This window comes from Acinonyx jubatus, chromosome A2 (assembly GCF_027475565.1).
Source record: "Acinonyx jubatus isolate Ajub_Pintada_27869175 chromosome A2, VMU_Ajub_asm_v1.0, whole genome shotgun sequence".
In the NCBI taxonomy this organism is placed as follows: Eukaryota; Metazoa; Chordata; class Mammalia; order Carnivora; family Felidae; genus Acinonyx; species Acinonyx jubatus.
Genome location: NC_069383.1, coordinates 152,234,463 through 152,260,502, shown reverse-complemented (window position 1 = coordinate 152,260,502; position 26,040 = coordinate 152,234,463). Strand labels below are relative to the sequence as shown.

Here is a 26,040-nt window from a genome sequence, read left to right as displayed (position 1 = left end):
CCTCGGCTCCCACGTCCGCCGGTGGCCTCCGGGGCGCTGGGCAGCCGCCAGCTCGAGGCCCCTATAGAAGCTTGCCGGCCGCGCCCCCATTAGCTCGCAACGCAGGCCCCTCCTCTACGCCTGCCCGGGCCTCGGGGGCCCCGCGGGCGAGGAAGCTGGGGGAGGGGACGACCGGCTGGACAGGAAGTGGGAAGGGCTGGCGTCCCCCTCCAACCCCGGCCGGGGCCCCTCGGGATGGAGGCGGGGCTGGGGCCTGCCTGGCCCTTCCCTTCCTCTCCGCCTGTCTGGAACCCCAGCGGCTCCCGACTTCCCGACCGCCAGGCTTGAGGGGTGGGGATCCCTACTGGGGAGCGCGGCCTCTAAGAGGGAGGTATAACAGGGGGTCAGCTGGCAGGGGCGGGGGCGGTTGCTCCCATCAAGACACACACACACACACACACACACACACACACACACGACGCAGGAAGCCTGAGCACACAACCACACAACACAGGTCCCGGGGAGCCAGTAATCAACCTCCGCGCGGAGGCACACGCAAACACACACACTTGTGCACACAGCCTAAGGGCGTCACTCGGCCTCACACAACCGCCAAGGACACACAACCGCTGCTGCAGAGCCAGGGCCAGTTGACCAGACAGCAGCCTTTCCCTGGATACCTACCAAACTCCAGGCATGGTGCACATGTGCACTCACACAGGAACTGCGGGTTCACACCCAGACACAGACACACACGCTCGCAGTCGTGCATGGGGGGGGGGGGGGCGGGAGGGAGCCCCTATGGCGGACATTCACAGAAACATTCAGACCTGGAGACACAACCGGACTGCCTCCCTCCCCGGGGCGCAAGCAGGTCCCGCGCACAGGCCTCCACCCCTCGCAGGCACCCTTGTCCTTACTTCGGTGTCTGCCCCCCTCTCACACCCTCTGGAGGGAGGAGAAGGGCCCCTGGAGGGGGAATGGGGTCCCCCCCACCCCCCGCCTGCAGTCCTGACTCCTGCAGAGCAGACAATGAAAAGTGGGATGCGCCCCGTTTACAGCCGGCCGATACCCAGGCTGAGCAGCAGCCGCAGGAATGACCCAGGCGACAATCACCCAGCAACTGCTATTGACACGGGGTGTGGCTACGGGGCGGCGCTGTGTGGTGGTCTTCGGGTTGCATGTGTCTGCGTCGTGTGTCTGTGAGTGGCCACAGGCCCCGGGGCCGTGTGACGCTGTCGTCTGTGGCACTGTGAGACCCCAGGGCTACGTGTGGAGCCCTGGGTAGGAGTTCCGACAAGCAGCCGCGTTTTTTCCACGGCCCGTTGGGAGCTGTAGCACAACGGAGCCGACGTGTGCCTGTGCGTCCCTGTGAGCAGTGGCCTGTGTGCTTTGCTGTCCTGGTGGCCACTGTGTATACCACCGTGTGTGGGATGGGGTGTCCCTGGGTGAACTGTACGTGTGGCGGGTTCCTCTCAGGATGTGGGGGGACATATCTGTGGGGAGGACACCCAGCGTGACGGCCTGTCGCTTTAGGGAACTCTCACTCGTCGTTCCAGTAGCTCTGTGGATTTGTGTGTGTAGGGTCCTGTGTGTGGCTGTGCTCCTGGGTGTACAATTTGGGTGGCTGGTCCTGTTTGTAGACCGTGTGTGGAGCCGTGATCAACTGTATCCTGCTGTGTGTCCCCAGGTGGCCGCCCCCACCCGTGCCTGCGTGTGTGTCCCCGCGCTCCCCCCCCCCACCCCACTGCGTTGGGCACTGCGCGTGCGCGTCCGGCCCACGGTCCCCACAGCGGGACCCATCCGCGCGCCCGCCATCGCCCCTTTAAGAGCGGCGCCCGCGGGCGGCAGGGAGGCGGCGGGCGGGGGCGCGCGCGGCGGGAGGAGGGGGCGCGCGCTTCCCGGAACAGCCCGCGCTGAGGGAAGAGAGGAAGAAAATAAAACCCGTGGCTGGAGCTGAAGCTGGAGCTGCCGCCGCCGCCGCCACCGCCGCCTTGGCCGTCTGGAGCTCCCCCGCGCGGACGATGCCCGCGGTGCCCGCGCGGGGCTCGGGGCTGTGAGGCCCAGGGCGCGGGGTAGCTATGGCGACCGCTAGCGCGGCCCGCGGTGCCGCCTGACAGGTGTGGGCCCCGGAGGCGGCGGCGGCGGCGGCGGCTCGGAGCAGCATGTACGCCAAGGGGGGCAAGGGCTCGGCCGTGCCCTCCGACAGCCAGGCCCGCGAGAAGTGAGTCGGTGGGCCGGGGCCGTGGGCGCCGGGGGCGGGACTCGGCCGCCGCGCAGGCTTCCGTGGGCCCCAATGCCGGCGGGCACCGCGCGGGGCACGTGGGCGCGGGGGCAGGGCGTGCGGGGCCCCAGCGCGGCTCGAAGGGGTCGCGAGATTTGCGGGGGCGCGCGAGACCCGAGGGGCGCGAGATTTGAGGGGGGCGCGCGAGACCCGAGGGGCGCGCGGGGCTGCGAGATTCGTGGGAGTGCGTTAGATCTAAGGGGCGTGGGGAGCTGCGGGGTTCGCGAGATTTGACGGGCGCGTGGGACTCGGGCGGCGCGAGGGACGCAAGGGGTCGTGTGGCTGGAGGGGGTGCGCGAGATCCCAGAGGTCGGGAGGGCTGAAGGGGTGCTGGAGACCCGAGGTTCGCGAGATTTGAGGGGGCGCGTGAAACCCGAGGGCTTGAGCGACCCGAGTGGCGCGAGGGGTCGCGACGTGGCCCCAGACTTGAGGGCGCAGGATTCGAAGGGGCGCGACAGATCCGAGCCGGACTCGAAGGTCGCGAGACCTCCAACAGTCGAGACCTGCGTGCGCGCGAGGTCGCGAGCCGAGCTCTTCTCCCACATTCTGCAGGGAAGTTTCCGCGGCCGCCGACGAGACTGACCTCAGTCGGGGAGGGGGGAACCCCTGCACCTCAGGAAGAGCTTGAGAGAGGAGAGGGCCTGAGGGGTGCTGGCCCCAGCCCCGCGTGGGCAGCTGGGTGGATCCCCTGGGGAGGCCACACGGCTCCCAGTGGGGGGGGGGGGAGGGACACTGGGATCTGCTAAAACCCCTCATGCGGAGGCTAAAGGTGCCATCGTGCCTATTCTCCAGGCCCCTTGGTGCCCAGAGCTGCCCTGCGTTCGTCCGTTTCTTGTAGGGGCTCCCATGTAAGCGTTGGTTTGGAGATCGGGTTCTGCTGCTAAAGAAAGTTTGGAAAACACCAGATGGTCGCACCCCCTCTTTCATCCGTAGGGCTGCGGGGGCCCTGGGGAGGAAGCGATCTGCTGAGGTCTCAGCGTCTGGGGCACGAGAGAGCGAGAGCTCTCAGAAGGGGGGAGGGCGGCACCGCACCCGGGAAGCCGGCTGGTTGCTGCTGAGCCTTCCTTTCTGAAATAAGGACGACCGGCCTTGTAGGATTCTCACAAGGACTACAAGGACTGGTGAAAGGCTGCAGGTGGAGCACCCCACGCAGGCAGCCACCAGCCCAGCCACTTCCTGTGTCTGGGCCTCGGTTTCCTCCTCTGTGAAATGGGGTGTGTGTGTCGGGGGGGGGGGGGGTTACACTGCTCAGGTCCTCAGCCCCTGGCACTATGTTTTTCTCCCTGCTCACCCTCCTGCCTCCTCCTGCCCTTCTTCCCTCTCAGGTCCCTGTCCTGGGCCCGCCTCTGGCTCCCCATCTCAACACTGGGTCTGGGACAGCCTGCCCCAGAAAGGACTGAATACCTGCTGGGTGCGTCCAATAATAAACACTCCCAACCTACAGGGCAGCCTGGAGGGCACCTACCATCCAGAACTAACTAGCACTTGCATTTGGTTATTGGATTTAGGGCTTTTTAAATAAGAGTGCGGAGGTAGCAGGGGTAGCTGCAGGCCCCTTTGTCCCCTTTGTATCCCTCCTCCTGTGGCTCCAGAGGCTCTGCCATTGTGAAGCCCTGCTAGGTTGGTTTAAATCATTCCATAAACGACACCCATGGTTGGTGTCACTGGGTTCCTTGTGTTTTTTTTCTCCTGGGGTGGGTTTTGAGACAGGGCACATGACCACAGGTGAAGTTTGTTCCTTAGCTCAGCAGGTGCGGGAATCACCTTGCGTTTGCTCTGTTTCTTGCTGGGCTTCCAAGTATGGCTGTGGGCATCCTTGTTTGGAGAGCAGATGAGTAAGAGGTCCTTAAGAAAGGAGCCCCTGAACTGAGTCTTGGAGGCTAAGCAGAGCCGCTGGACACAGGGGAGCCTCCAAAGAAGGACTTGAGAAGAGGTAGTGTCTGGGAGGGAACAGGAGGAGGAGGAAGACAGAGGTGGAATTTGTGAGTGGGGGTCGTCACTCTGGCCACCGTGTGGGAGAAGGGCTGTGAGGGGCAAGTGTGGAGGCTGTGCCAGGTGGATGGTGAGGAGGGTGGTCACCACCCTGGCAAGAGATGCCTGAAGGCCTGGCCTTGAAGGCAGCCGTGGGGAGGGAGGAAGTGTGTGGCTTGGAGAGTCCCTTTGTTAAGTGATACAAGCCCCTGGGTAGAGGGCATCTCCCAGCCCCCAGCAGCAAGTCCAGGGGCTTTAAGGGGGAGGAGGACACCATGCGGGGAGCATCCGTTTACCTACCATAATTCTTGATTACGGTGGTGGTGCCGCATTGTAGCCTGCGGGGCTCTAACATCCTATTAGGTCACCGTGTGCATTTCTTCCTATGAATACTTGGGGTCTGGGCACGCCAGATCCTCTAGGTCACTCGCCCCTTCCATCCACCTGCCCTCTTACCGCAGAAGCGCCCCCCTGAGTGCAGTCATTCTGCAGGTCATTTGCCAACCTGGTTAGGGGTGGGGATGCCAGGATTTGGATCCAGAGCCCAGGCCCTTCCCCATGACCAAGCCCAGGGCTTGATCAGTGACTGTCAAACTAGAAGCCCTGCTTGGGGTCTCTGAAGAGCCCTGAACAACATAGCCCATGTCCAGGCTTCAAAAATTTTCACACCCCCCGTCCCCCGCCGCCAACATGCGCGCCGTCAGGCCCCAGGCTGGAGGTTCCGGCCCTCACTTTCCCTCCGGCAGTGGCTGGACCACCTTGCTCTTCCACTACTTTTTCAAGTCCCTCGTGGGCAAGGATGTGGTCGTGGAACTCAAGAATGACCTGAGCATCTGTGGAACCCTCCAGCGTGTGGATCGGTACCTCAACATCAGACTAACTGACGTCAGTGTCACAGACCCTGAGAAATAGCCTCACACGTTATCAGTGAAGGACTGCTTCATCCGGGGCTCAGTGGTCCGCTCTGTGTGGTTGCCGGCAGATGAGGCCGCCGCAGCGGCCACAGGACGCAGCAAGGAAGGAGGCCCTGCAGCAGAAACAGTGGTTGGTTCCTCCTCCCCTAGCTGTCCCTCTTCTACTGGTGACCTTTAACCTCAAGTCCCAGCCGGGACCCCTGGCACCCATACTTGAGGGTTTTTTGTCTTTTTTTTTTTGAATAGTGGAGCCTTTTTTTTTTTTTTTAATTATTACTTAAGGGATGAGTGGATGAGAGGAAATAATAGTGGGGAGCAGCTCTCTTCTGTTGAGGGGAGGATAAGTAGGCTGAGGAACTGCAAAGCCTGCCTTGTCCCCAGCATCTGTCCTTTTCACTCCTTCCCTGGAGTGGGAAGAATCTCCTAGATTTCTCCAGGGCGCCCATGTGTTTCGTTTTGGGGATGGAAGGAATCTCTGTATTGGCAATAAACTTACGATGCACACACAAGCAACAACAACAAAAACACTTCTCACCCAAAACAAAACAGCTCACAATTCTTCCCTCAGACTCCATCGTAGTAAAAATTAAAGTACCAACATGTAAGAGAAATCTGCAAAACTGAAAACTCTGCCTGGTTTCTCTGCTTTGGGGATAAAACCCCACCCAAATCCTTAACATCGAAATACTCAGCCAACTTGTATGGGTGCTTACCAAAATACTTGTGTTAATCCCCCCCCCCCCCCGAAGTCACAGGGAGTCCTGGTGTTGGTTTATTCATTCCTTTGGGGTAGCTGGGGGCCCAAGATGCGCTGGGCTCTGTTTTAAGTTCAGTAGTGAGTGAAAGAGAGCAAGTCCCTGCCTCCACCCCCGGCCCCCTCCAAAGCTACATTCCAGAAGGAGCTGCAGGCAGAGAGCAGAGACCTATGTGTCAGAAGGGGATAAATAAGGTGATGGGGGGGGGGGGGCGGCGGATGGGGCAGGTGGTGTTAGGTGTGATAGGAAAGACTGTGACGGGTGACATTTGAGCTACACCGGTCTCTAGGTGGAAGCGTTGGAGGTGGGTGAACACTCTGGGTAAAGGCCCTGAGGTGGAGGATGGCCAGTGTATGTGTGTTGGGGCAGTGAAGGGGGAGTGTTACGGGATGTGTGTGTGTAGACACGAGGGGCTGGGGAGAGCGCAGCCCCTGGAAGGGGGCGGGGGGGGGGGGGCTGTCGAAATCCAGGTAAGAGATGCTAGTGGCCTGGGCCAAGCGTGTGCTAGAGGAGGCAGGAAGAAGGCTCCGAATCAGGAGAGAGAGCTTTTTCCTTAAGTCTTTTCCCCCTAAATTCAGTAAGTGCAGCGATCTCAGGGCTATGGTTGGGTGGATGTTATTCGTGCACGTGTGTGCGCCCTTGTACCTTTGTGAGTCAAGGCCAGACCACCCAAGCCAGATCACAGGGGCGTGGGGGGCAGGCAGAGGCGGGCTCCTGAACCTGCATTCTGGGTCACATGTCACTGCTGAACGGTCAAGGGCAAAGGGAGGTATAGGAGGACCCAATGGCTGGCAGTGTAGACCCCTTGGTGGATGTGGTGGGAGCCAAGGGTATTTCTTCAGGGGGCTTACTGAGCTAGAATTCCCCCAGGGCAAGACCGCAGCCCCCCACTACCCCTACCCTTACCCCATCTACCTGGATTCCCCCACCTCATTTTGCTTCCTTGTCTCTGGACGTCTCACCCCAGACTTTCCTGCTCCTTGCAGCAACCCCCGAAATGGGTGAGGGACTGACCAGACCTCTCTCAGCCTCTCCTTACCTGGAAGGTGGGGTAGCTGGTAGGCCTGCGCTGGTTGGCTCTGCTTCAGGCCATTGGCTTTTCACATTCGTTCCTTCACTAATGGACACAGGGCTGGCAGATGCAGGGCCCTTGAAGGCTCAGGAAGCCTCCAGAAAGGAAGAGTCACAGGAGTGAATTGGACAGGTAAACCTGGCCATGGGGCCATGGGGCCAGGAAGGCTGAGAGGAGTGCGATGATGTGGGGGAATCCGCAGCCAGTCTTGAGGAAAACCCACGCTTGGAGTTGCATGAGCACCGTGAACTCTACCCCTCTATGCCCTGTCCCTGTAGGTGGCTGTCACAGCTCATTTGGTGTGGTGTGAGCCAGGGGCCCACCTCACCCTGGGACAGCTGCCCACCCCAACCCCTTAACGTCCCCCTTTTGCCCTTCCCTAGCGCACACAACCTTCCGGCCCACCATATAACTTAGCTTCTCCTTTGTATTGTTGCGTCCCTGTCTGCCCTCGAGCAGGTAGCTTGCAGAGGTACAGGTGTCTGTTGCGTTCATTGCACAGGGAGGCGCTGGATGAAGGAAGAGGATCCAGGCCAAGGACAGAACCCATGGGGTGGGGCAGGGACTGGGGGCCAGGACAGAATGGCCAGAACGGCCTCTGTGAGGTCTGAGGAAGGGGGAGTGATCTGATGGGGGGCGGGTATGTGAGGATCAAGAAGCCTGGCTGGGAAGGTGGGGAGAGAGCAGGAACATGAGACAAAGCAGGGTTATTTTAGGATGGGGCCCTCAGCCAGGGAAGGGCGGCCAGCTGAGTGGGGAGGCGTACTAGAAGGCCTTCCAGCTCAGGCCAGCCCTTGAGGAGTCCCCAGTCTTGGATCTGGACCCTATACCCCCCAGCCCACATGGGACCTGGACGGGCAGTAAGGTCCCTGGGAGCACTGGGAGGGGCCAGTAACCCTGGAGTGGATGGTTGGGAAATGGGTGACCCCAGGGGCCAGGAAGTTGTTTCTCTGCTTGCTGGTGTGGAGGACTGATGAGGGGGTGTGGAGGCTGAGGATGGAGAGGCTTGGAAGGTGGCGTGGAAGGTCCGGACTTCCTATGTGGTCCGTGGAGGACACTGCCAGATGGAAGGTGGCCTGTTCTTGGGGTGGGCAGTGGCCAGATTGGTGTGTCTAAGGTTACCCGGCACTGTGTTTTGACAAGGTGCTGTGGCGGCCAAGTGGCACTGCTGGCCCCACTGCCCCTCGCTACCCTCACTTCTCCAGACTCCCTGGAGGGCTGGTATAGATGGGTCATGGCCACCACTGGTGGATGGGCGCTGATCCTGAGAAAGAGAACGGGGGTCCAGGGACACCTGGAAGAGGGCCCCTAGCAGGCAAAGCTGGGAGGGAATTAGGTGCTGGGCCCTGGCCACATGGCCTAGGGTACTGGCTGGGAGACCCTACCCAGGGCATAGTCTGGAGTGACATCCGGGAGCCCTTTCTCCTGGGCAGAAAACCTCTCTGGGACCAAGGCTGTTCTGGGGTCTCAGCGTTGGCAGGATGGGGCCAGGACTTGGTGTTTAACAGAGCAGAGTTTGGTTTGCAAGTGGGGGGTTATGGACTGCTGAGAGCGTTGCCTAGAAGAAGGGCCTGCAGGCTGGGTGTTGATGGATATGTAGGAGTTGGCTGGTCTGAGCAACTGAAGTCATCACCTGTCAGGGTGGGGGAGATGTGGGTGATTGGGGAACCAGTAGGGGACAGCGAGTGAGGCCGGGAGTGGCGTCATGAGGGGCTCACTGAGGGCCTCTTTCAGGGATCCTTGGGACTGTGGGGCTCGCCCCAGGCCTGAGCCAGCCTCCCCTCTGCCTGCCTGCAGGTTGGCACTCTATGTATACGAGTACCTGTTGCACGTTGGTGCCCAGAAGTCAGCCCAGACCTTTCTGTCCGAGGTAAGCCAGCCTGGCCAGGCAGAGATCCCCCCCTAAGCTGGGCCCTTCCTTACCACCCATACCCTGGGGTCCTCTCCATCTCCTTTACAAATGGGTTGGGGTGCCCTTCTGCTGGCCCTGGGAACTGAGGGCTGGGGTGGATCAGGGCCTGTGGACTGGTGTCCAGGCATCTGCCTGGCCATCTGACGATCTGTGCCCACTTATCTGCCCCTCACGTAGTTGCCCCCCTCCCAGCTCCCTTGCTCTGGGCTGCTGGTCCCCTGCCCCAGCATTCCCCAGGCACCAGGCTGGGCTAGGGCTGCCCCAGGTTGGAAGGGGTCAGGCAGGGCCCTCTCACTGTCTTGCCTTCCCCCTGCAGATCCGATGGGAGAAGAACATTACGCTGGGGGAGCCCCCAGGGTTCCTGCATTCCTGGTGGTGGTGCGTGTGGGGCTGGCCAGGGTGGGCCACGGAGGGGGGCTGGGTGGGGACGTGTGGGGAAACCATCGTCCCCCCCCCCCCCCTGCCGCCCACAGCGTGTTCTGGGACTTGTACTGTGCAGCACCTGACCGCAGAGAGGCGTGTGAGCACTCAAATGAGGCCAAGGCCTTCCAGGACTACGTGAGTCCCTGCCCCGGGGACTGGGACCAGGGCTCGTGGGCATGGGCAGGTTTCTGGGCCTGTGGCCTTGGGGTCCTGTGTGGCCTGAGGCTGGCTTGGGTGGCCAAGTGGGTCTGGCTGTGGGGATTGATCTGGGATCTGGCCACTTCTGGGGAGTCCCTATTCCCTCTACTCAGTATAGGGATACTCACAAGATGGGGGAGGTCCTTCCACTGCGCTCAGCTCCTGAGGGCCCCCACAGCCCCCCCATACCTTCCTGAGGCGGGCCCCGCCTCTCTTCTCCATCATCTGAATCCCCCGTGGAGCCAGGAGCTCCTGCCTCCCCATCTGCCTAGCTGTGTATGTGTAGTTTGTGTGTGTGTGTCTACATGTGTGGCGGGGGACAGGGTTGGGGCCACTACTGCATGTCCCCTCCCGCCCCAGCCTTTCTGAGTGCAGGCGGGAGTGGGGGTGGGGGTTGGCTAACTGGCAGGTGCACCCTTGAGCAGCAGCAGGCCCAGCAGTGGGCACACTTCCTAACTTTGCTTGGTGGCTGAGGCTGTTGACTCCACCTCTTTGGCCTCAGTTTCCTTCTGGGTTGAGTGAGGGTCAGAGGCCTGTCTGAAGAGAAAAGGGTGGCATTTTGTCATGGGCAGATGGCAGCCCCTGCCTTTATCTTCTTGGCCTTGGGTGTGGGCCTTGGCCACCCGGCTTCTCCGAGAGGTCTCTGGCTGGCCAGGAAAGGCTTGGGGGCTCCGGGCCCACTCAAGGGGGAAGCAGCAGCGCAACTGGTGTCCAGGGGCGGGCAGCTCTAGGCGAGTTCCCCCCTCCCAGCCCCTCCCCGTTGTGCGCCCACACGCCGACACTCCGACAGCCGTCCTCGCATCCTGAGCAATCCTCCCCGCTGTGCCCCCTCGGGCCTCCCAGGGCGTGGCGGTCCCCATCTCGCTCTGCAATTGGTCAAGGTTGTGCACCGCCTCCCCGCATAACGCATCCCCTCCCCTGCCCAGTGCAGGCGTTCGTAGGGCGGGAGTGCAGCCCCAGAGGGGTAAGGCTTCGTCTTGTCCCTGAAGACGCTCCTCACGCGCCTTACGCTGTGCTTGGGAGCTGGGGTCATACTGTTGGTCCCTATTGGGTCCCACTGCTCGTGTGCTGCCCCCCTGTCCCTCTCCTGCCAGCACTGGGGCTCCAGGGGTGTCTGGAGTTGTGTGCGTGCCTGACTCCTTGAGGGCGCCCCTTCCCTCTCCGCCCCGGCTTTGCCTCTGCTCGCGACTCCAGCGGCCTCTCAGGGCGCCTCCAGGGAGGGCAAGGAGGGCGGAGTGCTTGGTTCTTCACACGGAGGGGTACGCGCTTCCCGGGAGCGCGCCGGTTACCATGGCAGCGGAGCGCGCGTGGCGTGGGGGGTGGGGGGAGATGGCACGGGTACAGCGGACGTGGGTGGGGGGATGGGGACCCCGCCCGCGGTGGGTAGCGACCTGGCCCCGGGGTGGCGGGTTCTCTGTTGCTGCGGGCGCACATCCTGCCCGGCCGCTGCTCTAGCGCCCTGCTTGCCTCCTCTACGTGGTCGGTGTGTGTGGGGGGGCCTCCGAGTGGGGACTCAGTTCGCCCCTCCCGGCTCTGCTGCCGACCTCGGCATCTCCAGGAAACGCTAGCGCGCCCAACCCGTCGTCATAGCAACGCAGGTTGGGCCAGGGCGTCTCCGGGCGGATGATGGACGTGGGGGGGGGGGTGTCTAGCTGGGCCACCCGCCAGGGAGAGTGGACCGCCCCATATTAACCCTTCTGGGCCTAGAATTGGGAAGCTACAAGGGGGTGAGGGGTGCCCCATCTTTTCCCTGCCCCCACATCTCGTGGTCCGCAGCCCAGAAAGCAGCTGCCCCCACCTCCGCCCTCCCGACCAGGAAATGATCTGGCGCCTGTTGTGGCTCAAAAGGAGGGGGACTGCTCTCCCACCCTCCCTGTGGGGTAGGTGGGGGGGGGGGCGGGGGTGGACAGACCTAAGGTTCAGAGGTGCCCCTGTTCAGCCACTGAGGCAGGCGCCTTCGAGAATAGCTGTTCAGCTGTAAGGCTGTATCTGTGGGAGGGCATGAGGTGGAGGAAGGGGGGGGGTGGCAGTTTGGAGGGGGGGCTGAAAGCTTTATCCCCCCTCACTCCTAGGGTCTCTTGGGCTTTCAAAAGGTTTGCAATGGGCCCTGGGAGTGCTTTCAGTCACCATAGGCCTGGGGAGGCTCCCACCCATACCTCCCCAGTTTGGGGCCTGGAGTCCTTCAGAGGCTGACCTTTGAGAAGGGACAGGAAGGGGGGCAGCTTGCATTCCCCAGGCGGAAGGGTATGTCTCCAGGGGCCCTGCCCTGACCCAGCCAAGGGGCCCTCTCCCCACTTCTGTAGGGCAGGAAATGCTGTGTGACCGTGGGCAAAATGCTTAACTCCTCTGAACCCAAGTGGCTGCAGTTCTACAAATTCCTGAGCATCCCTTGTGTGATGGCTTGTGCTAGCCCCAGGGACAGCAGTGACCCGCAAAGACCAGACCCTTCCTCTTGGGTCCTGTCAGGCCTGGAGTGGGGGCAGATGATCCAGACAGACCAGAGTCGAGGGGCCCCCAGAGAACTACTCCTCTCTTCTCTACTCAGTCCCTGCAGAGTCCTCCTCCTTCCCTATCCTTTGATGTGTCCCCTCTGCCCTGTAAACTAGGCCTCCATTTCCCCTTCTCCTCCCTGCTCTGTGGGCCCCAAAGGCAGACAGGCCTGGGACTTGGAACCAACCAGAGGAAGTGGCCTGTCAGCCTGCCCCCTGCCAGCTCTGGCCTGCCACCAGCCTCTCCGCCCTTGGCTGACATGGGAACTCCCCTCTCTGGCACCCTGTCATCTCCTCTCCTCCATCTGAAGTCAGGAGCCTGAAGACCCCACCCCAGTAGTCCTCCTCTTCATTTCCCTCCCTATTGGAGGAGGAGGGGGATTGGTGTGTGTAGCAGCTTCAGGGAGGAGCCTTCTGGAAGGGAGGTTCATCTTGAAGCTGCCAGTTGGTTTTTAGGTGTCTTGGATAGAGCTGGGGGTCTAGCTTATCTGCCTCACCAGCCTACTGGGATGGGCCTAGAGTTAGGGACTGTGCCCCTACTAGTCTGAGGTTAGATTCAGATGGAAGGAACAAGCCTGTGCCAATGGATGAGGCACATGCCCACTGGAGCCCTGGGTTGTTGGCATTTTCAGACCCCCAGATCCTCGGGCTTGGGACTGACTCCTTAGGAACTGGGAATCCTGGGCTGTGGGTTCAGCCTGGCAGGGCCCTGATCACCTCCAGCGTCTTGGGTGCAGCAAAGAGGCAAAGCCCATCCTGAGGGCCACATAGCGCATCTGAGGAGGAGGCCAAGTCAGGGTTGCTAATCATGGGTGGGGACAGGGGCAGCTGCTCGTCACCTAGAGGACCCTCCGGGCATCCTCACCTGCATGGGTAGAAGGTCAGATGGTCCAGGTTCCTTGTGCAGTGGAGTGGGCTGCTTTTGGAAAGGAGAGGACACTCAAGCAGGAAGTGACCTGACCTGGTTTTCATGGTATTCCCCACCCCTGCAGAGCTCTGTAGCGGCCCCTAGTCCAGTGATGGGGAGCATGGCCCCCAACGACGCAATGGCAGCGGGCCCCATGGCACCCGGCTTCTTCCAGGTACAGCCAGGGCTGGTGCCCCCTGTTCTGCAACTCTTGAGTGGTTATGTCAGGGTGACAGGTGCGGGCACTGATGGGGTTGGGGGTCTCATGTGGGGAGAGGCCCTGGCAGGCTGGAATTGGGTGGGAGGGTGGTCAGTGCGTGGGTTTTTGCATCTGGGTTTTGGTGTAGCCAGCGGGGGAGGGGCCGCTTGAGCTGGGTCCCAGGCGGGGTCTCCGTGCAGTTGGTCTGTGCGTGCCAGGTTGCTAAGAGCCTTAGAGCATGGCTCTCTGAGCCGTGGGTCTTGCCCCTGACTGTTTCCGTAGAGCCCCTCACCCCAAACCCCGTCTTGCCTTAGGGGGAGTGCAGGACTGGCCCACCCTCCCGCCTCCATGGCATCCCCTCCCCCCTCCCTGGCCACGCCCAGCAAGGCCACAGAAAGCAGTGAAGCTTCGGTGGACCTCGCTCTTCCCAACCCACCTGGTTCTGTCCTCCTAGGGCCCCCCCGACTCCCAGCAGCCCCCCCACAACCCCAACGCCCCCATGATGGGGCCTCACGTTCAGGTAAGGACCTGTGACGCCCCGCCCCTTCACCACACGCACGTCCCAGCAACTCGAGCCCCCGGCCCCACCGCACTCCCGAGCGGGGCACTGGCTGGCTGCGGTCTGCTGACTGGTCCTGGAAGAGGGGGCTGTCCAGGCTGGGGGCCGGGGCGCCGCAGGAACGGGGTAGCTTGGGGGGGGGGCGAACGGGCGGTGGGAGGTGCTGATCCCCGGCCCACCTCTTCCAGCCCTTCATGTCACCGCGGTTCCCAGGGGGCCCCCGGCCCGCCCTGCGGATGCCGAGTCAGGTGAGACAGGGGATGAGGGGAGGGGGGGCAGGAGTTGGGCCAGGGTGGTGGTGCCCTCGCTCACTGCTGCCACGCCCCCTCCGCAGCCTCCGGTGGGCCTCCCCGGCTCCCAGCCCCTCCTCCCTGGCGCCATGGAACCCTCCCCGCGTGCTCAGGGTGAGTAGGGAAGCTCCAGCTGCTGCCTCCCCCTCCACTCATCGGGACCTCGGCTCGGAATGCCTCGTCCCTGCTGTCTCACGGTGCAGAACCACCCCCATCCAGCCCATGTCCACCCGGGGGAGTGTTACCGGCCTGAGCCCCCCTCCTTCTGTCCCCACCTCAGGGCATCCGAGCATGGGCCCGATGCAGAGGGTGACACCTCCACGGGGCATGGCCGGCGTTGGACCCCAGGTGAGGGCAGGGTCCGGGAGAGGGGGTACGCCTCAGGGCCTTCCCCCCACACCTTGGCCACTCACAGCCCTTTTGCTTCCCCAGAGCTATGGAGGTGGCATGCGGCCCCCACCCAACTCTCTCACCGGCCCGGGCCTGCCCGCCATGAACATGTAAGGCCCTGGGAGAACCCCTGGAGTGTGCCCACGTGGGCCATCACCCAGCTTCACGGGCTGGGTGGGCCGGGGCAGGCTCAATCTGCACTGGCCATTGTTAATGCTCTGGATATCGTTTACTCTGCTGTCAGATGGGGAAACCGAGGCCCAAAGGCCAGTGAGGGATGAAGGCTGACCCAGCCAATGTCTGCTGCGCTGAGGGCCTGTTTGGGAGCACACGGGGCAGCAGGGTGGGGGGTGACAGTGCGTAGTGGGGGGCCGTGTACCACCCGGCCTCACCCCAGGGTCCACCACTGTCTCTTCTAGGGGCCCTGGAGTGCGAGGCCCATGGGCCAGCCCCAGCGGGAACTCGGTGAGTGGTGGCCCGGAGGGCCGGGGGAAGATGCTAGTGGTCTGTGAGGGGTAGAGCGGGCCGACCGCTCATAGCTGCCCTTCTCCCCAGATCCCCTATTCCTCCTCCTCCCCCGGCAGCTACACGGTGAGTGGGGCCCAGCGGGGCCGTGGCTGTGCCGCTCAAGCCTGGGGGGAGGGGCTGTGGGTGGCAGATGTGTGTGTGGGGGGGGGGGGGGTCTTTCTCACCTTCTCTGTCTCCCTCCTTGTGCAGGGACCCCCAGGAGGAGGCGGGCCCCCTGGAACACCCATCATGCCCAGCCCTGGAGGTGGTACAGCCCGGGTGGGGTACAGGGAGGGTGTTCCTGGAGAAGTCGTCACACTTCTTCCCCTCATGCACCAATATCTCCCCCAGACTCCACCAACTCCAGCGAGAACATGTACACTATCATGAACCCCATTGGGCCGGGCGCCGGCAGGGCTAATGTGAGTGGAGGGGGCTCCAGGGTGGGGGCTGCAGAAAGTAGTGGCCCCACTGGGGGTCTTGTGGCCCTAGTCCCACGCTGCCCCGCTGCCCGCAGTTCCCACTTGGCCCTGGTCCGGAGGGCCCCATGGCGGCCATGAGTGCGATGGAGCCTCATCACGTGAACGGATCCCTGGGTGAGTGGGCGTCCGGAGACCACCCCCGCCCCACTCCCCAACCAGGCTGCTTCACAAGCCTTTTGCGCCCCCTGGCGGATGCTCCCGCCCCTCCAACCCCGTTTCTCCTCTGGCGACCCAGTTGTGCCCCGAGCTTCCGCAGGCGGCCCAGTGGCAGGGGTTGCGTTGGGGGGAGGATTCCTGTAACTAAACCATGAGTGCCATCACTGACCCCTGCCCGGACCCTCCGTCCGAGATCCCCAGCAGGCCTCGCCTGGGGGCGGGGGAAGTTCGAGGAGGGGGTCGATTGACCCTGGGCTCCCGGGGGCGGGGAAGTCGGGCCTGGCGCAGGCGCGTCTGAGCCGCGGTCCGCCGTCTGTCGGTCCACAGGCTCGGGCGATATGGACGGGTTGCCGAAGGTGAGGGGCCGCGCTCCTGCGTGGGGTGGGGCCTGGGGCTCCCGGGGCGCGGGGATGCGGGCTTGACCAGGGCGGTGAGGCCTAGTCCAGGTCGGGACGAGCGGTGGGCAGGGCCTGGCCCGCGGGGCGGGGAGTACCGCGCTGACCGCGGCCGCCTCCAGAGCTCCCCCGGCGCCGTGGCCGGCCTGAGCAACGCCCCGGGCACCCCGCGGGACGACGGCGAGATGGCGGCCGCCGGGACCTTCCTGCACCCGTTCCCGAGCGAAAGCGTAAGCGACTGCGTCGACTCCCCCCCCGCGGCGGCGTCGGGCCGGAGGGGCCTGGCGGGCAGGCCCCGGCGGGGCGGCCGGGGGGCCAGAGCAAGACCGTGACCGCGGCGGGCCAGGTGGGGGGGCGGCCGCGTCATCCTTTCCCTCCCCTCTCCCCCCTTCCCTCACTCCCGCCCTTATCTCACCGGCCCGCCCCCGTCCCAACCCTACCCTGGGACCCGCACCCCAGGGCGGCTTCCCCACGCTTCGCCACCTGTCTCCCCCCCCCCCCCCCCCGTCCGCCCCGCCCCGTCCCCTCTTCTCCCCGGGGGGGGGGCGGGGGGCGGGTCCCAGCCTAGGCCGGAGCTGAGCCCGCCTCCGCGCGCCACCCCCTCGTCTCTCCGCAGTACTCGCCGGGGATGACCATGAGCGTGTGATGGGGCAGTAGCCCCTTGCCCACTGCCGGCCTCGGCTTCTGCCCAGTGCCCCTGCCTGGGACCAAGGTCCAGGGGCTCGGGCAGTCTGCTGGGTGAGGGTCTGAGGTCACACCTCGGGCGACTGTACTCCAGTTCAAGGATTGGACAGCTGGGAGGCCCCGCACGAAGGACTCTCATTTTATAAAAAAACAAAACAAAAAACAAAAAACGCAAGGACCTCAGAGACGTTCTTTCATGTATAGGACCTTCCTGCCATTTCTATTTTGTCCAAGGGGGCTCCCTGGGGACCTCTTTTTCCCCTGGACAGCAGGGGGTGGGCCCCATCAATAAATGTAACTTGGTTTTGGTTTTTGGTATCTGGTCTCAGATTTCTTCACTTTGGCTTGCAGCCACATCCTCCATCATGGGGTTAGGCAGAGGCTTCAGGGTTCTGGAAGTCTCAAGATTTGGGACATCAGTTTTTGAAGGGTAGGTTGGAGTCTACCACGTGAGAAACGGGAAATGGGGTCTAGAGTGGGGGGGGTGGGGTGATTAGGATTAGGTCGCAGGCGCCAAGAACCCACAGGTGATGCTGTGGCCGTAGTGGCACTGGCTTTATTGTCTTTAGGGGTCTTGGAAAGGTTGGGTCCTGAGGGGCAATGGAGGCCGGGGTTTGGGGGCAGAAGAATGACCATGGCCTTAAGTGGTGGGCATCTGGGGTGCGTCAACCTGCGAGTGCCCGTTGGCATCACCCGTACAGCCGTTGGGGGCAGTTGGCGCTGGTCCCTTCTTGCAAGGCACAGGGCAGGCAGCGACCACGGGCCCCCCTCGCGTGAGGCCCGGGCGCTCCATCTTGTGCTCCAGAAGCATGTGGTTCTGTGGCGGGAGCCCCACACAGGCCCTGGGGAAAAGGCTGGGGGTTAGCGGGGGCCGGACTCCGCAGCCGGTGGACCCCGCGGCCTCCGATCCCTAGAATCCCTGTGGCCACTTGGGCCTGGGACGGGGAGCCCCAAGGCCAGGGCGCACCTGAGGATATTCTCGATGCAGCTGCGCTGGCGGAAGAGCGCATTGACCACCGGGCTGCCCGGGGGCACTAGCGGCGCCTTGAAGAGGAAGCTGAGCAGCGACAGCACCGAGTGGAAGGTCTGCGGCTCGGGGTCGGCGTCGGTGCAGAAGCTCACTCGCTGGCACAGTTCAGTCAGCAGCACCAGGTCTAGCATGATGGGCGCGGCCAGAAGCGAGTCCTGTGGGGCCGGGGGGGGGGGGGGTCAGAAGGTACGGGGGGCCGGTGGGCAGCCCCCCTCCCGCCCCGGCGGGCCCCGCACCTCGCACGTGTTGTGCAGCACCAGCGTGTTGGTGCCGCCCAGCATCAGCTCCGACGTGTACTCATCCAACGCACGCTTGCTGTCGCCCACGTACGGCACGTACTTGATGACCACCTGGAGGGCAGCACGAGGTCACAGGGGTTCCCGCCCTCCTCGGCCGGGAGCCCCCACCCCCACCCCACCCCCATAGCGGCCCACGGCCCACGCACGCAGTGGTCGGGCTCCTCGCCGGGTGCGTAGAGCACCGGGTTGCTCTGCACCATGTCATCCACCACGCTGCTCTTGGACACCTCCTTGGAGCGGAACTGTGGCGGCGCCGACAGGTTCTGCCCGTCGTTGTTGCCCAGGTGGTTGTAGCTCACGATGGACATGGTCTGCGGGGAAAAAGGGGCCCCGCGGCAGCTGCAGGCCCCACAGCGCACAACCCCGGCGCTTAGGGTCCAAGCACCCCCTCCTGCGCCGTGCACCCCCGGGGCCCACGCACCTTGAGGCCGGAGCCAATAAGGAAGTCCACCAGTACGGACTTGACCTTGGTCTGTCCTGACTTGAAGTCGTCTCCACCCACGAAGACGCGTCGCTGACGTGCAAGCTCGAGGGCCCCGGGTACCAGCGTGTTCTGCGGGGACCCGTTGAGGAAGGCACAGCCCTCCAAGATGCTGGCCACAGCGAAGAGAGTGGAGGGCGACACCTCCAGGCCCAGCTGCGGACGTAGGCGGGCAGTCAGCACGGAGGGGTTCTTTGGGGCTCTGGCCCTGACCCCTCTCCAACCCCGTGTGCACCCCCACCTGGATGGTACGCAGCAAGTTCTCAGCAGTGTCATTGAGGCCTGGGACCACTTCGCAGAAGCGCTCCGTGTTCGCTGTCCACAGGACGATGACTTTGTCTAGCCCAGCGCTGGACCGGAAGTCACGGATGTCCCTGCGGATCTGCTCCAACTGGGCGGGGAGGGAAGGAGGTCGTACAGGCCCCTCGATCTGGAGAGGTCTGGGCGACTCAGTTGCCCAAGTGCAGAGTGAGGTGTGGACCCTCAGGATGGGAGCGTGAAGACAAAAGACGGATAGAGAACGTGGGGGCAAACGGCGGGAGCAACAAGTGGCAAGGGATAAAGGACTTGGGGCGGGGCTGCACCTGCTGGGCGCGAGTGCCAAGTATGAGGTTGTCCGCACGCGCACTCTGGTTAGCGGCGATGAACTCGGGGATGTAGACAGAGGGCCGGGGGCGGAGGGACTCCATGTGTGGCCACAGTTGCTCCTGCAGTCCCCAATCCAATACTTGCGCGCGCCGCATGGCCTCAGCCAGGTTCACGGATGATATGTCCCAGCCTGCGGCGGGGTGCGGGGTGGGAGGCTAACACCCCCAAGCTCAGCCCAGCCCGGAACCTAGGCCCCTCCAGGCCCCGCCTCCCACCCGCCCCTGCCTAGGGCCCCGCCCACCGTCGAACACGAGGTCGTCGGGTGCCACCATGGGCAGCAGTGCGCTGAAGGGCACGAACACCTCCTGGCCCTCGGCGTCCAAGCCCAGGCTAACGGTGCCGGCCTGCGTCAGCGAGCCGTAGTAGTTGGCCTCCTGGGGGGCGGCAGGCGGGGCGGAGTGAGGTGGGGCGTGGCGTGGGCCGCTGGCCGGCCAGGGCCCCGCCCGGCATCCTCAAGCTCCGCCTTACTTTTGGACGCCTCAGCCGCAGAAGCGGCTCCCCGTTTGGAGGTTCCCCCCACCACGGGAGCCGGCCGGCACCTTAGGCTCCTCCCCCTGAGGGCCCCCCCTCCTTCGTAGAGCTCCGCCCCCTAGAGGCCCTTCTCCCTCCCGCACCGACTCCGGCCAAGGCCAAGCCCCACCCGACCCCCCACCTTGCGGCCGGTGCGCGTGGGCCAGGACAGGCGCAGCCGGTTGGCCAGCACGGCAGCGGTGAGCGTGGAGCCGTTGTTCCCACCCCAGCCGACGAGCATGACCCCGAGCCGGGGCACCTGCCGGACGGTCCGGAAGGTGAAGCGCGTGGACGTGGGGTATACCTGGGGACGGGCGGTGCAGTGAGTCTGGGGCCACACACCCCTCTTACTGCAGGGACAGGCCCACAGACGTCGGGTCATTCCCGTCCCCTCCTGGCTCCCTAGTGCCCCCATTCCCACCCCACAACTCCTGGTCCCCTGCCTACCTTGAGGACACCGCCCTCGCGGCTGACGCACGTTGTCCGGTACTCGTACTGAGCCTCGATGGCGTCAGGGCCGTAGACCACGTCGGGGCTTTCGACCACGAACTCGGCTGTGGCCTCCATCGCGGAGAGCTAGGGGCGGAGGGTGGGCAGGTCAGCGGGGACACGGGAGCCGGCGGACCGAGGCGACTGCGGTCCCCGGAGAGCCCGCACCAAACCCGGGGACGCACTCACCGGCGTGGAGTCAACTCGGACAGTGGCGGACGGCGAGGGCTCGGGGCGCGCGAACTCCAGAGAAAAGAGCCGCGGCCCCGCCCACGCCCCGCCCCTCACCCCACCCGCGCCAGGGAGGAGGGGCGCGCAGGGAGGAGGGGCGCGTCTGCCTAAGATTCGGGTTCAAGGCCCCGGAGACCTTAGCCATCACCGCCCTTGGGATCCCGCCCTGCCTGGCGCGGCAGGACATCCACGTGGGCTCCAGACCCCGGCCCGAGCACGGAGCGCGTGGATTCACTTCGCACCACAGTCGCTTAAGGCGCTCGGCCACTTTGCCTCATTTTGCAAAAGAGGACAATAATGGTTGCGAGAGCGCGCCAGGCCCAGCCACAAAGCAAAAGGTGGAGCTGGAGCAGGGCAGGGGGGCTGGGCACCTGGGTCCGAGATACTGCAGTGGAAACTAAGGCCAGAACTTTTGACTCCCGAGCCAAACACTGCTTCAGCCTAGGCCGCCTCGGCCTCCCCCCTTCCTGAGCAGAAGACACTCCCGACAGGGCTCACATGGTGCGTGTAGGGGGCGCTGCGAGGCCTCGATTTCCCTACCTGTGGCAGGAGGGCTTGGCAGGGCCAGGCTGGAGGGGGCCGGTGTTTGGTGAGAGGGCAGCGGAAGGGAGGGGGTGGGCAGGACCAACGAGGTCAGCTGGGGAGGAGCTAGGCAGGCACAGCACGGCGCCCCCCTAGCACCCAGTGATAAGAGAGCGTGGGAACCCGGCGGGCGGGCGGGGGCGGCTCCCCCAGGAACTTTCCAAAACAAGCGGCCTCCTCCGGCTGGAAAGTTTCCACCACTGGAGCTGACCCAAAAGGTGGATAGTTGGGAACGTTCGCAGGAAACATGGTCAGGGCCTGGCCTTGGGGGTTGTGGGCTTCCAGACTCTGGCTCCAGGCTTTACCCTCAAGGGGCTCCAGTGTAGGGGCGTCCGAAGTACACTGGGGCACCCCTACCTAGCCAGAGGCAACTCACAGATAGGGTCTGGCAAGGGCAGGCTGCCTGGAGGAGGTGGTTGCTGCAAGGTTCTTGAGACAAGAGGACATCTCTTATGGGGAGATATGAAGGACTGCCCAGGCAAAAACCTGGGGGAGTGGGTTCGGGGGCAGATGGAAAGGTGGCCAGGTGGGAGGGAAGAGAAGCAGTCTGGGGACAAGGGCAGACCCTCGAGGCTGGAGGGAGGGAGTATTGTATAATATTTGGGTTTCGTCCCCACTTCCTGGCTGCAGATTGAGTCCAGTCACCAACGGCCGGTGATTTCATCATATGTACGTAACGGAGCCTCTGCAAAAACCCAACAAGGAGGGCTCGGGAAGCACATGACGGTGCTGCCCACATGATGGGCGGTGGCACATCTGGAGAAGGCATGGAAGCCCAGTGCCGTTCTTCGCTCCCTGCCTTCACCATCTACCTCCTCCGGCTGTTGGGAGTGTTTTCCTGAGCACTGTGAGCCATTCTGGCAAACCAAGGGGGGGAGCCGAGGGAACCCCTGATGTATAGCCAGTGGGTCAGAAGTTTGGGTGGCCCGAGACTTGTGGCAGGTGTCTTAAGTCGGGGCGGTCTTGTGTGGGACTGAGCCCTTCACCTGTGGGGTCTGATGCCAGCTCCAAGAATTGAAATCCAGTAGGTGCCAGAAGACTGGAGGGAGCTTGTGCCTCCACGTGACAAGTGACCTGGGAATGTGTGCAGAGACCAGAGTGGTCCCCAGCCCCAGGCCTGGGGAGCCCTAGCATTCACTGGGCGGCCTGCAGGAGGGGCCAGGAAGATGGTGGGGGCAGAGCTGACCCAGACAGGCTCCCCGGAAGGGCAGTGGGGTGGCTGGGTGGGGGGCTGGGAGGGACGTGGCCTCGGGCTGCTTCTAATCCTGGCAGACAAGTGGGCACCGTACAGTGATCGCAGGGACCACCTGGGGACCCCGGTGGGGCTCTCGAGGGCAGGGGCAGGGCTGTCTCAGCCACCGAGTGCCAGTGCCCAGGTGGAGCCTGGCGCACAGGAGGGACTGTGGGATCGGAGTGCCGGCAAGATGACACCTGGGGATGTCCAACAAGTGGCCGGAATGGTGGGCGGCCCCTAGCCCCTCGGCCATGGTACAGATTGTGAGCTTGGGAAGACCCTTCTGGGGCTGGGGGGCTGGACTTGTGACGTCCTTGGCGCGGGAAGGATGGTCACGGGACTGCCTGCCGCTGAGGTGCCGGGGGTGACGGCCACCCTGGGAGGCACGGGGGCTGCAGGGGAGTCTGGTGGAGGGCCTAGGGAGTCGGGTGGGCAAGGCGAAGCTGAGGCGTGACGGGGTTGAAGGAGGCAGACGCTGGCCCTGGACTCCGGACCGTGGGGGAGAGAGATGTTATCCCCGAGAAGAACGGTACAGGCAGGCCGCCCGGGGAGCAGGGTACACTCTGCCCCACAGGGCCTGCTTGACCTTGTCTCCTGCGCCCCTTGGATTCCCAGGCCACCTTAGAACTCGGACCAAGGCTGCTGGCCAGCAGGGCTGTCCCAGAGGCTAAGGCCCACAGCCCCTGACCCCTGGACCCCTTTAATCCCAGTCTTACTCTTTATCTATTTTTCCTTCCTAAGATAAACACCCACCCGCACCACGTCCTTCAACAGGACCCTGACCCTGCCTTGCCTTCAGCTCCTCACCTGGAACATGGGACAAGGACAGCCATCCCTGCTGGCATCCTGGGCCTGTGGGATTCCACTGGGCCTCAGCGTCCCCATCCCCATCATGGGCACAGGGGCGGCCCCAGCGAGCCGGCCTAGTTGGGAGAAACAATAAAATAGTGCCGTCACCGCCGTTTTCATCATTTCCCCAAACATGGGTGCTCCCCTGGCCCCACACGTTCCCTGCTCCTGGGGACTCTGGCACTTCGGGAGGCCTCTGCTGGGCCTGGCCTACCCTGTCCACACCCGGGGACACGGCCCTGCTCATACACCCACCCTGGCTCCCCGCTGCCCCCACATCCCTAGTGTCCATTCCTCTCCTGCCTGTGACCAAGTGGTCTGGCCTCATGCCTTGGCACCTGCAGGGCCCATCACCTCGCCGGGTCAGCCTCCACCTGCCGGCCTCACCCCCACGTGTGCTCATCACCATGGCTACTCCGGGGCCGGCCAAGTCTAGTCCTGACCCCAGCCCTCCCCCACAGGGGCCCAGGAGGCCCCTGGCTGTGACAGACACAAACGCACCCAGGCACTCCGGGCTGCTAGGTTCGGTTCAGTGAAATTTATTGTAGGTTGAAAAAAAATCAGCATTCACCTGTTTAGTGTACAAAAAGGACACTAGATCTTTTAAGAAAATATTAGGAAACTGAAGACGCGGATGCCTTTCAATCGTAACATTTTGGCAAAAGTGAAAAGTTCTTGTAAACACCAACTCCATGGCTCAAAATAGTTTTTCTCCACAGTACAATATTAAAAAGGGGGTGCAAAACACAGTATCAATAAGTTAGACCATATTTAATCAGCCAGAACTTTTGTCCATCAACCCCCAAAGCACAAAACTTTTTCTTAGCTTCATAATTCCTTAAAAGGAGAAAAACAACAACAACAAAAAACAACAAAAAGCCAACAACAAAAAGGAAATTCAACTGAGAGTCCCTTGAACCGGTTCCCAGGGCAGAGGGCCGGGTCAGCCCCGAGGGCTGCAGCCTCCTTAAATAATCCCTTTTCACCCGGGTCCGCGCGTCCAGCTGAGGACAGTCTACGCGTACAACGCGGCTGTCTGCAGAACTCGGGGGGGGTCCCTGGAGTCTGCTCAACCCTTATCCCACTCCATCCCAAATGAAAAAAAAACAAAACAACCACTGAAACATGAGGGGTCAGTTCCCTCGGTGCTCGGGGCATCCCAGGGGTCCCAAGAAAGGAGCCTTGGGTGGGGCAGGCACACTGCCGGTGCCTCCGTGAGGGCGCCTACTCTTTGGGAAACCGTTAGGAGACGTCCCCATGGCTTGGAAAAATAGACGTTTTTCTGCGTGAGCATTTCTGCTCTCCCTGCCTCACTACTGTTGGCGACAGCACCCCCCACCCACCCAGCGCATGACCCCAGGCTCCAGGTTGCAGCCTCTCCGTCTGCCTTCCCTGGTTGTGGCTTCGCTGAATGCAGCCCTGAATGTGAACACATGCCTCCGTCCCCACTGCACCCCGGCGGGGCCCTCACACACACGTACACACACATACATGTGGTCCCCCAACACTGGGGGACACTAGACTAGGCACAGCTACTAAGCAGCAATGATGGTGTCCATGGATCCCACGCCCCCCGCCCAGAGTGGGCGGACGGGGCACGTTTTCTGAGCTCACTCTCAGGGGGTCCCCTGACCCCATCAACCCCCCTCCCCCAGCCCCTCCCTGAGTGTAAACCCTGCGGTGACTCTGCTAAGATGACCCCAAGACCCACAAGTGGACTGAGGGATGGAGTGAGGTCAACAGCATGGAGACCACACGGTCTCAGCGCGAAAAGAAAAGCAGCAGCAAAGGGGGAAATGGAGAACGTAATAAAAGAAAATCCGACACTGTTGTTGCAGTGTGAGCTCGTAGCACAGAAAACCCCCAGTGACCCCCTACAGCTGAGGGCCTGAAATAGCAGGGCAGGCCTGGTGGGCCGAGAGCCGCTCTGCCCCTCCGGCTCTCAGCAGCTGCTCTGGGGCCAGCTGGAGTTCTCGAAATAGACCTGGGCGGGCCTCTACCCCCCTTAGAGCAGAGACCCCGTCCCGGCCTGGGCCGGGAGAGGCCCGGGGCTGTGGGGAGGGCCCGGGGCGGGAGCACAGCCAAACGTGGGCATCAGCTGCACCCCCGCCCCTGCCCACCGCCCCCTCCTTGGTTCTCTCCTCAGCCCTCAGGAGCAAGACTTTCAGATGGCATCTGTAATACTGCAGAAAGGACACAGGGCGGCATCTAGACCCTGGTGTCCAAGGAGGGGAGGCACAGGTTTAGAAAAGATGCTTTCTCTCTCATACAAAAATAGACTGAAGTCTCATAAGCAGTAGCTAAAAGTGGCTGTCTTTGTATAAAACTAGAAAAGGCAGGCAGGCTGGCCTTGGAGTCTTTCGGGGAGGGGGAAGCTCAAGCCCCTTGGGCTGTGGGCTGGAGAAGAGGTGGGGGCTCCTCAGGAGGTGGGGGGGGGGCCGGGGGAGTGGGATGAGACGCCGGCCCCTGCACCTGGATCTGCGACCTGTGGGCACCAGGTCTGCAGGGGCTCCCCCGAAAGCCGGCGTTGCTGGCTCAGATGAACGTGTCTTCCTCGTGTTTATTTGTTTAAATAAATCTCTTTTTTTCCGCTCTGGAACTCCCCCCCCCCCCCCCCCGCCCCCAGCTCCCCCACCATCCAGGAGGGTTGGCCCGGCGTGGGGAGCCGGCCGGGACCACCAGCCCCGTGGCCTCAGGCTAGGGCCAGGCCTGCAGCTGTCGCTGGTCGTACTCGGCGATGAGCCTCTTGATGTGGGCCAGCTTGCTGTGCAGGTACTCGCAGCGGTGCTTCTCCTGGCTGTAGTTGGTGTTGGTCTGCAAGAGAGCAGCAGCAGGGCTGAGCCACATCCTGCAGCCGCCACCCCAGAGCGTGCCCTGTGTGAAGCAGGCCAGCCTGCTGGTCGCCTCGGGCTCCCACTGCCCCTACTTGCAGGCCAGCGCCCACCAAGCAGTGACAGGGACCCTTGCTCTACCTTGGGCCAGAGCCCTGGGCTGGTGTCCCCCCGCCCCCGAGCCCCATCCTGGGAAACACGGCCACTGCCAGGATGAGGGTCGGAGGCAAGACTGTCACAAAGTCTCCTTCCTGGGCTGGGACCTGGCTGGCAGAGAAACACCCCGGCAC

The 26,040-nt window shown here is 63.2% G+C and overlaps 3 protein-coding genes, 2 long non-coding RNA genes and 1 pseudogene across 18 annotated transcripts in view; 3 read left to right on the top strand and 3 right to left on the bottom strand.

Moving 5' to 3' along the window:
- The first annotated feature begins 1,831 nt into the window (after window positions 1-1,831).
- Window positions 1,832-16,884, top strand: SSBP4 (single stranded DNA binding protein 4). 12 transcript variants are annotated; one of them, XM_027038406.2, is made up of 18 exons: window positions 1,849-2,203; window positions 8,773-8,845; window positions 9,204-9,265; window positions 9,361-9,445; window positions 12,990-13,079; window positions 13,558-13,623; window positions 13,851-13,910; window positions 13,997-14,066; window positions 14,233-14,300; window positions 14,385-14,452; window positions 14,762-14,807; window positions 14,898-14,933; window positions 15,060-15,114; window positions 15,201-15,271; window positions 15,367-15,445; window positions 15,815-15,843; window positions 16,005-16,112; window positions 16,499-16,884. In XM_027038406.2, exons 1-18 carry the CDS (start codon window positions 2,145-2,147, stop codon window positions 16,526-16,528), a joined length of 1,155 nt encoding a protein of 384 aa, XP_026894207.1. In that variant the 5' UTR covers window positions 1,849-2,144; the 3' UTR covers window positions 16,529-16,884. The 12 variants fall into 12 exon arrangements, with proteins under 12 accessions (XP_053075589.1, XP_053075590.1, XP_026894204.1 ...); XM_053219614.1 differs by having other exon boundaries at window positions 1,832-2,203; window positions 9,387-9,445; window positions 14,233-14,452; XM_027038403.2 differs by having other exon boundaries at window positions 1,844-2,203; window positions 14,233-14,452.
- On the bottom strand, window positions 3,791-11,144 carry LOC113593527 (uncharacterized). Of its 2 annotated transcripts, XR_008297198.1 has the most exons (4): window positions 10,900-11,144; window positions 6,943-7,070; window positions 4,535-4,739; window positions 3,791-4,203 (listed from the first exon to the last, which is right to left on the bottom strand). It is a non-coding gene; the product is annotated as an uncharacterized LOC113593527 (long non-coding RNA). The 2 variants fall into 2 exon arrangements; XR_003413719.2 differs by lacking the exon at window positions 10,900-11,144 and having other exon boundaries at window positions 3,792-4,203; window positions 6,943-10,054.
- Window positions 4,709-7,057, top strand: LOC106969083 (U6 snRNA-associated Sm-like protein LSm2; annotated as a pseudogene).
- Window positions 16,885-17,105: 221 nt separating the features above from the next.
- Window positions 17,106-23,163, bottom strand: ISYNA1 (inositol-3-phosphate synthase 1). Of its 2 annotated transcripts, XM_027038396.2 has the most exons (11): window positions 22,878-23,163; window positions 19,982-20,110; window positions 19,677-19,838; window positions 19,266-19,398; window positions 18,961-19,154; window positions 18,618-18,767; window positions 18,317-18,532; window positions 18,042-18,206; window positions 17,833-17,946; window positions 17,534-17,751; window positions 17,106-17,408 (listed from the first exon to the last, which is right to left on the bottom strand). In XM_027038396.2, the coding sequence occupies exons 1-11, from the start codon at window positions 23,052-23,054 to the stop codon at window positions 17,207-17,209; spliced, it is 1,860 nt and encodes a 619-aa protein (XP_026894197.1). In that variant the 5' UTR covers window positions 23,055-23,163; the 3' UTR covers window positions 17,106-17,206. The 2 variants fall into 2 exon arrangements, with proteins under 2 accessions (XP_026894197.1, XP_026894198.1); XM_027038397.2 differs by lacking the exon at window positions 19,677-19,838 and having other exon boundaries at window positions 22,878-23,162.
- LOC113593528 (uncharacterized) lies at window positions 21,355-23,026 on the top strand. Its single transcript, XR_003413720.2, has 2 exons — window positions 21,355-21,683; window positions 22,812-23,026. It is a non-coding gene; the product is annotated as an uncharacterized LOC113593528 (long non-coding RNA).
- Window positions 23,164-23,438: 275 nt separating the features above from the next.
- Window positions 23,439-26,040, bottom strand: part of ELL (elongation factor for RNA polymerase II) — a 77,001-nt gene continuing 74,399 nt past the window's right edge. Inside the window, exon 12 of the mRNA XM_027038399.2 lies at window positions 23,439-25,733. Coding sequence (XP_026894200.1) covers window positions 25,617-25,733 — 117 coding nt within the window. The 3' untranslated portion in view covers window positions 23,439-25,616. The remainder of the gene's footprint in view (window positions 25,734-26,040) is intronic.

What these genes read in the sequence shown, in the direction of transcription:
- SSBP4 (XM_027038401.2), top strand. Translation starts at nt 2,145, where the DNA reads ATGTACGCCAAGGGGGGCAAGGGCTCGGCCGTGCCCTCCGACAGCCAG. An exon ending in TTCCTGCATTCCTGGTGGTG is followed by an intron (nt 9,266 to 9,360) that starts GTGCGTGTGGGG and finishes TGCCGCCCACAG; the next exon opens with CGTGTTCTGGGACTTGTACT. An exon ending in TGGCACCCGGCTTCTTCCAG is followed by an intron (nt 13,080 to 13,850) that starts GTACAGCCAGGG and finishes CACCTCTTCCAG; the next exon opens with CCCTTCATGTCACCGCGGTT.
- ISYNA1 (XM_027038396.2), bottom strand. Translation starts at nt 23,054, where the DNA reads ATGTTTGGGGAAATGATGAAAACGGCGGTGACGGCACTATTTTATTGT. An exon ending in GTCCTTGTCCCATGTTCCAG is followed by an intron (nt 20,111 to 22,877) that starts GTGAGGAGCTGA and finishes CTCCGCCCCTAG; the next exon opens with CTCTCCGCGATGGAGGCCAC. An exon ending in CGACGACCTCGTGTTCGACG is followed by an intron (nt 19,155 to 19,265) that starts GTGGGCGGGGCC and finishes ACCCCGCCGCAG; the next exon opens with GCTGGGACATATCATCCGTG.